The following is a 10,359-nucleotide window of genomic DNA, read 5'->3' on the forward strand; positions in this document are numbered from 1 at the left end:
GCTACTGGTCTGACAGGAAAAACTTTACAAGTACATAAACATCTTAAGGCTAGATTTCTTTTCTTGCATACTGAACAAAAGTGTAAATTTTATGTTAATGTCTGCCTTTATTTAATTTAGTAGTTTGCACACCAAAAAGTTCCTTTCCTCCACTTGTAACTGAGCAAATGCTATTTTTTACATTTAGTCTACACATTTGCTGTCTTTTCTATTTGTATCTTAATAAACGGAGTGAAAAATAATATGGATAATCATTCAAATCCTTTGATAAAGCTGGTGATTACGTCACTAGATGTTCCTCTTTCATACACACGCGCTCGTGGACTAATCATAGCATAAAATCAAAGCCTGATTTAGCAGAGAAAGTTGATTACGGTACAACAAGTTAACCTGTTTACATTAGTTTGGTTCGAATCTAATCATGTAAGAGAATTTATTCAACTAGCTTTACTACAGGCGCCGGTCAGCAAACTTTTATTTTGAAAGACAAACGACTTTTACTCTAGCAACTACAGTAAAGTGGACCAGCGCCAAGTTCATGGCTTCAGTCCCAGGGAACACACATACATCTTAAAGATTAACTTGATTGAACTTTAGCTTTGAATTTAAGGGTCTGCCAAAATGTTTATCTTATTAAAATTCTGTTTAATAATAGCGGAAGTTGCATGTTAAGACAACATTGTTGAAAAGATCCGGGCTGAGGCTATTTTCAAGGGCAATGGAAGCCCCGCCCCTATATACGTGATTGGTCATCGTCTTCATTCTAGACACCCCATTGGAGGAGCAAACTCTGTCGTCAGGGTAACAACAGGAAAAGCTCTGGTGAGAAAACGTGTTGTGTAGTGTGACTTTTGTAAGCGTTTTTTGTGTGAAAACATTCATTTTTATTAAAGATAGATTTTGGTGTTTACATTTTTGGCTTTTTAAGAAGTCACTGTTAAAGCCCTGGGTGAATTTCTCAGACAGGAGCGATTCCATGTGTCTTGTTCATAAGCAAAGTGTTTATTTCTATTTCTAGGTATGATTTCATTAAAGTAAAGGGATATCATTTTTGTTGGAGTAATTTATCGATATAACAACCCCGCATTGCTATCTCCAATGATTGTCCACTGTTTTACCAAACAGTTTTTATTGAGTCTAGTCGTTGGTATTTGCATATATAAAATCCGATGAGAAATATATTTAGTATTCTTTATTTGATATTAAATCGTTAACCAAACTAGTAAGATCACACACAAAATATATATTATATCATTTAAGATATTTTCACAAAAGTCAGCACCAGACTCCGACAGTTTTTCTGTAACAATACCTGCAGTTTACGGTATGAAACACCAGGTGTCGCTAATTCGTCACAGTTATTATCCTCCTAGTCTGAGACTTTCACTAATTCATGTAAGCACTTGTGATGTTTAAATCATTGCTTTAAATCACCAAGTAATGTTAAATGTACCCTTTTTATTAGTGGTATCACTTTTTTACCTCTTTATAGTTCATGTAACTTAAGGATGATGGCCGCCTCTCAAAAACTGAGCACCTTTCGGTTACCTCCTTTACCCACCATCGGTGAAATCATCAAACTGTATAATCTAAGAGCAGAGAAGCAGCTTTCCCAAAACTTCCTCTTAGATATGAGACTTACAGGTAAGTCCAACAAATGTGTCTTATTCATGATGTATGGCTGTGGGCATTAAATAGAAATCATAACTTTAAAAATATCCTTATATCTTTCAGATAAGATTGCCAGACAGGCGGGGCACTTACAGGACACGCATGTGTGTGAAGTGGGTCCTGGACCTGGAGGTCTCACCAGATCTATTTTGAAAGCTGGGGCTGCAGATGTATTCGTGGTGGAGAAAGATAAACGCTTTATACCTGGATTACAGGTTGGCATATATTTATGCATGCACAACCAGTTAAACTGGTTAACTGATAATCTTTTTAAGGAGCTTTATCTATTATTGTAAAATGAAAGAGGATTAAAGTAAAGGGCAATGTGATCTCATCATGAACCCTTATTGAATAAACAGCTCTTTATATGACTGTTATCATGGCCTATGGCTGTATTTGAGTGTTTATGTTATTTAAGCGAGCATTATTTGTGTTGTTAAGGGCACATGGGCCATTTCACCGAGTTGGTTCCAGTCACTTGTTGTAACTCGTCAAAGATCATTTTTTATCTTTTTGTAACACTAAATCTATTTTACTTTTCAAAATGAGTATTTGTCAATCTTAGGTAACCTAGTTCATTTTTAACATAGTTCTTAATGGAGGATGGAGGCTTTTTTGTAACAGGACTGAGTTTTTAGCATAGATTTAGCAAATACATGAAATATAGCTGCATTAAATATGTGCATGAAGATTCTGAGAAAATGTTAGTGATTTACCAAAATTTTATGTCAAAGACATAATATAGGTAACAGGACTGAACGTTAAGATTGACATTCCCGGTCATTGCATCAATATCATAAAATATAAAGAAAAGAAAAGAAAATAAGAAAAGTAACTTTGGCCTACAGAAGATCCAGATTATATCACTTTAAAACGTGATTTAAAACGTGACTTATGGTGAACGTTATGGGTAACAGGACTGAGTAAAATTCTAGGGAAATGACTAAAATTGGCATTTTTTTCTAAAATGATATGACTTTTTCAATGGTTAAAATATTTAAAGCAAAGATAGGAAATGGACCCACAGAAAAATGCAAAAAAATAAAGATATCTGAAGAATTTTCTGCTTTATATTTAAAGGAAAAGTATAGAGATAGAGAGCAGGGATGGATAAAAAATGCTATTTTTCAGTGTTAGTAAGGTCTTTAATTTTATAGTTTAAATTCGGTGTTAGGTTATCATGTAGAACACTTTGCTTAATAATAAAATGTATTTTAGAGACAATTTTCTTGTATTTTTATACATATAGGGGCGGTTTCCCAGACAGGGATTAGCTTAAGCCACAACTAATCCTTAGTTAAATTAGGATATTTAAGTCATTTTTAAAAGCATAATTTATAAATAAACATTACTGGTGTGCTAGTGATATATTTTAAGATCAAGACAACCATAACATTTAAGTTAGTCTGGGACTAGTCTTAAACCCTGTCTGGAAAACCACCCTACATGTCCTGGGTACAGAAATGGCACAGATTCGGTGTAATGGCTTAAATATATTTTTATCAGTAAATTATTTTGTGCCCCATGGTCAATGATTTATATCTAACCATGTATATTGAATGGTCTTTTTTGCATGTTCAGCTTTTGTCCGAGGCCGCCCCAGGTAGACTGAGAATAGCACATGGAGATATTCTCACATACAGACTTGACAAAGCGTTTCCAGACAAGATAGCCAAGACATGGGAAGATGGTAAACAATGCAAGAAATCACTAATACAGTACATTAAATAAGTTAAATATAAAATGCATATACTGTACATATACACATTCAAATAAAGTTTCAAGTTCTGCATGTTCACCTTGAATTCATTGAATCATGTGCATGTATGCACACTTTCACAGTATCATTTATTAACTCATCTCTTTGTTTATATCATCCTGATTATGTATTGACCGATCTCTAACTCAAATTTTTACCTTAATATATATTGTGTCTATTGTTGTTCAAAGCTTCTTTAAGGCCTAACTTAGCAAAGGCTATACTGTATATTCTCATCTGATGGTGCCCGTATTCTCTCTTAAATGTCTGTTAATGAACATAAATGTGATGGGTTGTTTAATGTATGGTTGTTTGTGTGTTTCAGTACCACCCAATTTGCACATCATTGGAAATCTGCCCTTTAGTGTGTCAACCCCTCTTATTATAAAGTGGCTGGAGCAGATGTCTAACAGAAGCGGCCCCTTCGTGTTTGGTCGTACGAGACTCACGTTGACCTTCCAGAAAGAAGTTGCTGAAGTAAGTGTTATTCTTTTGATGGACCAGTTCAGAAAAATGCAGATTACAAGCTGTCCAACAGCGGTCAACAACTATTTAAAAATCTGGAATCTAAGGGGCAAAAACTGAATCATATTGAGAAAATCACCTTTATAGTTTTTAAAATTAAGTCCTTGGCAAAATATATAACTAATAATAAATACATTTTGATATATTTACAGTAAGAAAATTTACAAAATATCTTCATGAAACATGATCTTTACACAATATCCTAATTTTTGGCATAAAAAAATCGATAATTTTGACCCAAACTATGTATTGTTGGCTCTTGCTACAAATAAATTTATGCGACTTATGACTGGTTTTGTGGTCCAGGGTCACAAATAAGCTATAAGAATGGCTCCTTTCATACTTAACGCAAACACATGACTGCATTTACATACATTCAGATGCTTTTATCCAAAGCAGCTTACAAATGAGAGATAATTTAACATTTTGCCTAAACATTAGAGACAGTTTAACAAAAACTAAACCTTTAATATTATTTTAGTACCCTATGTCTTTCTATTTTTCTTCCCAAACCGATTTCTAAAAAAATTAGTTGTTTTGCGTGGGTAAATAATGACAAAGTTTTAATTTTGTGGCAAACTGTCCCTTTAAAGGTGCAATGTGGGACTTTTAGCGGCATCTAGTGGTAAGACTGTGAACTGCAACTAACAGCCTTTAAGCAGACGCTTTTATCCAAAAGGACTTAGAAATATTAGGAAACATAATATAGTTAGTTGTGTATATAATAATGCATTTCTGTCAAGACATCCATCTAAAAGTCCCACATTGCACCTTTAAAACTAAAAAAACTTCATGTCTTTCTTCATTTCTCTTTTTATTCTAGAGGTTAACAGCAAGCACAGGAAGCCGCCAACGTAGCCGTCTGTCGGTCATGGCTCAATATCTCTGCAATGTCAAAAACTGTTTTACCATCCCTGGACGTGCCTTTGTTCCCAAACCAGACGTAAGTCTTTTGTGTCCTCCTCCTGCCAATTATTACCAGTTAGTTACGTGAACAAATGTGGGTGTTAACTTATTTGTAGAGTACATAATAAATGCCTATGAATTCAGATATAATGACGCTTATGACATGATGCCCGCAGGTCATTGGTATTTAGTTTATTTGTACCACGTGAGAATAAGAGACGTGTTTGAGGATTAATCCTCACTCCTGTACTAGATCGCTGGGTTATTAGGGAATGTCAGGGATTTGTGGGTAAGAAAGTGTTTCCCACACAAAAGTCTCTCCCCTTCTCTGTAAATATTTCATTCAGCTGGAGTGCTTGGTAATGAAGAAGAGAAGAAAGGAAAGTGGGACGAATTTTCCCAGATTAAAAGGCATTTATGATTATTTTATCACACACTCAGGATTTTATACCAGAGGCTTCTTTTTATTGTTTTGCACAATTTTGAAACATCAGACTTGAAATGATTTGAAGATGCACAGTAGACGTACTCGAGGTAATAAAGACCTGTTTGGTTTTCAAAAAGTAAAACGGCGCTAAAACTTGTAAGATGTGTGTGGGATATGACATTGCTATTCTGTATCCACTTTATTCATTCCAGGGGTGAAACAATACATCCATATGGATCGATGCATGGATCAAATGATGTAATGCATCAATGCAACACGCAAAATATTGATATCTACACATTTCTGCCCAAGCACGCATTTTCGTTTATTGACAGTACTGACGCAGATAATTTTGTGTCTGTTGTCGGGCGGTAAATATCTATAAATCAATCTGAATAGATTTTTTTCAGGTTTCTGCAAACATCATGACAAGATGCCCGTTTTACATCCCTAAGTCATTCTTTCCTTTATAATACAATTTTGTTTCGTTTTTTTTAAATTGTGTACTTTATAAAAACATATTTTTTTATATAAATCTAGATTTGTTGGTTAAATCTTTTTATTACACAACTCTCTAAAATGCTAAATTCTGTTTGGCCCGTCACAACATACCAAGGTTCGTTCTTTTCAGATAACTACTTCTTAAAATTAATAACACACGGTAACCCGTTTCATATGTTTCATAATAACATATCCGGCATTATATTTACAAATTTTATTTAAACAAATAGTGTGTTCGTGACATTTGAACGTCTTATCTTGAAACCAGAAGTAAACTAGTTTCCATCTTGGTTAGTCTGCATTCGTTAAAAATGTGCAAATAAAATATATCAAATCAATATTTAAAGGCGGGGTGCATGATCTCTAAAAGCCAATGTTGACATTTGAAGTCACCTAAACAAACACGCATCTACCCTAATAGAATCTGGACCTTCTTTTAATAGATACATACGCAACCCAGGCAATGATGTCGGTTAGTAGACATGCCCCTTACTGCTGATTGGCTACAAGTGTGTTTTGATACTGGACCCCGTCTTTAATGTTCCTTTCCTTACTTATGGGATAAAAAGCTGTGTAATAAGCGGGATACTGTACCGTCAGCTGCTTGTTTTTGCAAATAAGCTCATTCATGACTATACAAGACTATACATGATCCCTTATATGAAGTTAATTATTGGGAACATTCATTCTGCAGCAATGAATTCCAGATGGTTTTTATTCATTAAACTTCACCGTTAATACATCAATATTATTTGGCTTAGAGGTTTGTTGAAGTGTAACTTTTCTATAGTTCATCAAATATCTTTTTGTGCTATGTATACATCAATGCTACCTCAAATTATGTGAAAAGGTGCAAATGCGTTACGTAGATAAGTATGTACGTTTTTGACTGTAATAATATCTAATGTTTGTAGGTATTAAGGAAACATACTCACATACCAAGTTCAGGTACCTGTTTCTCCAAAAAACAATGCTAGCCAGTGCATTCCATGTCAGAATCTCTGTTTTTGTTTTGGTTTGTGTGATCCCGCCCAATGCCAATTTACCAGTTGTGCCCGGTTGCCAGATTGTGACAAGCACAGGTCCATACAGAATGAAGACTACACAGCTATGTGTCATTTTGGATGGTGCATCCTCTGGAGGTCAAAAACGGACAATATTGAGGAATAACATTTAGTTTTATTACGGTTACCTAATTGAAACTTAGCAAGGTAAATTGGTGCAAAGAGCTCTGTACATAGACATTGTGAAAGTTAATGGGATTTATTGAAGGTTCAGGCAAAAGTAAGTTGCCACACATGGTGTATAATACACAGCCTTCTGTTATGCTCTTGTCAAATTAATCGGATTAGAGAAGTGAATATTCTGCAGCTGGTAATTAGAAGCAACTTGTTTACTCTGTTTAGTGTACAGCCCAAAATTGCAATTATGGCTTAAAGGGGACATATCATGAAAATCTGAATTATTTATGTTTAAGTGCTATAATTGGGTGCTTCTATCAACCTAGAAAATGCAAAAAGAATAACCCAGTAACTTAGTTTTGGTAAACCATTCTCAAGCACGATTGTGAAAAAATAGAAAATGCGAATCGCTCCCCTTGTGATGTCAAAAGGGGATCTTATTATAATAATACAGCCCCTTAATTTGCACTTTACAACCACGGCACCGCCATTTAGTGCCGAGAGAAAGAGAGAAAATAATTGACTTTACAATTCAGTTTCAATTTCAACAAACCACCATTTTGGCGATCAGTGTTCGCATTTCATCAGCTCATTTGCATTTAAAGGGACACACCCAAAAACGGCACATTGTTGCTCACACCTATATAGTGGCAATTTTAACATGATATAATTAATAACCATGGTGTATGTTGAGCTAAAACTTCACATACACAATTAACAAAACATTTATTTTACATCGTAAAAAAGTCTTGTGAAATGTCCCTTTTAATAGTATCAGCATTTCCCTAGAATCCCTTTTATAAGGTCAGAGGAAATTACATCTGCAACAAATGACAATAAAACAGTTTTATTTACTGTATAATCGTGCACTTTAGTTCGGCACGCCACAAGGGGTCCGGGTTTTTATTTATTTATTCATTTATTAAAATCTGGCTTGTGTGCCCGCTGCAAGGCACTAATTTGTGTCGCATCGAGTGACTTTGGTTGTCCTTGAAAGCCTGTGTCCACGATGATTGGCCGTAGGTTGTAATAGCCTCGAGCCCACGTTGCACTTGGTATCCTCAGTTCTCACAGATCGCATTTGACGCCCCCATCCTGCGAATCATAAAGTACTTACCTACTACAGTACATGCCCACACACTGAGTGACTCATTTAAACAATAGTTTTCAATTCTTGCCTATTTGTCTTATTCCGATGCAGCACAAATCAAATGTACTCGCCCACATTCGGGTGTCTGCTATAATTACATTCATTGAGTCATTTCAGAGAATGCAATTATTTTATCTCTCATCATTAGATGCGAAAGTGATTCAGTAACCCCCGCATCTTCCCAAAACAGGGAACACTGCGCTTGACTTCTGTCCCCTGAGCTGATTCATCGGCAGACATGCAGCTGCTACTGCAGTGTCCTTCCCACATACAAAGGATAGAAAAACTAGCGAGCGGAGACAGCTCGAGGATAGGATCATGATCTAAAACGAGTACCTCAAGCAGATGTTTGTCTAGATATTAGTTATGGCTGTGCTAGGGCCCTCTACAGTTTTTGAGATGACCATACTACATGGAAACATTAATTTCTTCAAAATGATACATGCCAAATAAATATTTAAACTATTTGTGACCCTTTCTAATAATCTAATGATGAGATTTGGAGCATTAAAGTTTGATGTCAGTCATTGACATGATCTTACTAATGCAATATTAAATATCAAGTTTATATTTTCAAAAGATGACTTTAGTATAAAATGAAAATAAGCATTGATCCGGGAACAAGAAACAGAAATATATAAAAGGAAATTCCAAAAATGATAGAAACTTTTTTTATGTATGCTTAAACATTATGATTGTTTTTGCATGAGATAACAATATATCCAATTTAATTGTTGCATCTGCAAACTATGATAGGACTTTCTGATAACTAACTTCACTTTTATGACCGATTATTGTGATTATTTAACTAACAGGTCCCAAAGTAAAGTCAAATTGGTCACATCTTAAATATATATTTTTTTCTCAAGAAACATACCAGTTACATCTTTTTCTAAGGCATGTTTATAAAAGATGCTTAAACATCTTCATTTAACTAAGGCCTAGTCCTAGCTTTAGCTAAGCCTTGTTTGTGAAACCAAGCCATTGTATTTCAATTAGGAATGATATACTTATTGCAATTTAATTGCACAAAATTCAGAAGACACTTATTCAACTCTAAACGTCCTGAAAATAAAGGATAAAAAATAAATATAATATAAATAAAAAAACACGTTGGCTTTGAAAGTTGTCCTCTATATAACAATTTTTTTTTAATTTTAAGGGTCATTGAACTCATTCCTATCTTCACGTTTCACCATGGGACCATCAGAGAAAATAAATATGGGGTTGAATTTGGTATAAAAAGTGCTCCATTTTAATAAATGAGGTCAAATAATGTATTAGAAGTAAATGGAGGTTATTAAAATGAGTCAGAAAGCCTATAGTCTTACTTTAAATACACAATGATGTCAAGGGTAAATCTAATATTATCACAAAAAAATAAAGTCATTTAGATTATTGCCCAAGGACAGATTATGATTTTATGGTTACACTTAACAATAAGGATCTATTTGTTTACAATAGACAATGCATTAGCTAACATGAAATAACAATGAACAATACTTAGTTTTATCATTTAATATATTTATAAAATCAAACATTGTAACTGTTAACCTTAGTTATACCACAGGGCTGTTGAATGCTTTATTCTGCTTGGTTGAGAAATGTTTCACAGGTAGGCATTATTTTTAGATAAACGCACACCTGACTGGTCAAATGTCTTAAAATAACCACCAGAGCAATGTCTGTGATAACCGTGGTATAAGCGAAATAATATAATCGTGCCACATGACCACATTAAGGTGTGCATTTTTTTTTTATAATATAACAGCCCGTCGTCAATTATTCCTTGCTTAATGCACCATGAACTAACATGAATAACTCTATTAACATTAACTAACATTAAGTAAGGAATAATTGATGCCGGGCCATTGAATTATAAGAAAATAATGCAGACCCAAGGTGATAATGCAGGCACGACGTGAAGTGTGCATTATTTTCAAATAATTCAAAGGATCGGAGTCAATTATTACGCTTATACCACGGTTACCACAAACATTTCTCTGGTGCCTATTTTTAAGACATTTAGGTTTAGGTTTGCGGTTATCAAAAAATAATGCATACCCATGGAACATTTCTCAACCAATCAGAATACAGCATTCAACAGACCTGTGGTATAAGTAAGGAATAACTGACGACAGGCCATTGAATTATAAGAAAATAATGCACACCAAGGTGCAATGCGGCACGACTCAAAGCAGAGTGCCGTTACACCGCAGGTGTGCATTATTTTCAAATA

The 10,359-nt window shown here is 34.6% G+C and overlaps 1 protein-coding gene across 2 annotated transcripts in view; it reads left to right on the forward strand.

Moving 5' to 3' along the window:
- Positions 1-499: 499 nt before the first annotated feature.
- The window catches only part of tfb1m (transcription factor B1, mitochondrial), a 42,835-nt gene continuing 32,975 nt past the window's right edge, over positions 500-10,359 (forward strand). The window contains exons 1-6 of one of the 2 annotated variants that reach the window (XM_065267342.2): positions 500-822; positions 1,493-1,644; positions 1,735-1,886; positions 3,253-3,361; positions 3,756-3,907; positions 4,779-4,898. In XM_065267342.2, coding sequence (XP_065123414.1) covers positions 1,509-1,644; positions 1,735-1,886; positions 3,253-3,361; positions 3,756-3,907; positions 4,779-4,898 — 669 coding nt within the window. In that variant the 5' untranslated portion in view covers positions 500-822; positions 1,493-1,508. Of the gene's footprint in view, positions 854-1,492; positions 1,645-1,734; positions 1,887-3,252; positions 3,362-3,755; positions 3,908-4,778; positions 4,899-10,359 lie in introns of both variants that reach the window. The other variant, XM_065267343.2, reaches the window with a different exon arrangement.

This window comes from Paramisgurnus dabryanus, chromosome 17, assembly GCF_030506205.2.
Source record: "Paramisgurnus dabryanus chromosome 17, PD_genome_1.1, whole genome shotgun sequence".
Lineage (NCBI taxonomy): Eukaryota > Metazoa > Chordata > Actinopteri > Cypriniformes > Cobitidae > Paramisgurnus > Paramisgurnus dabryanus.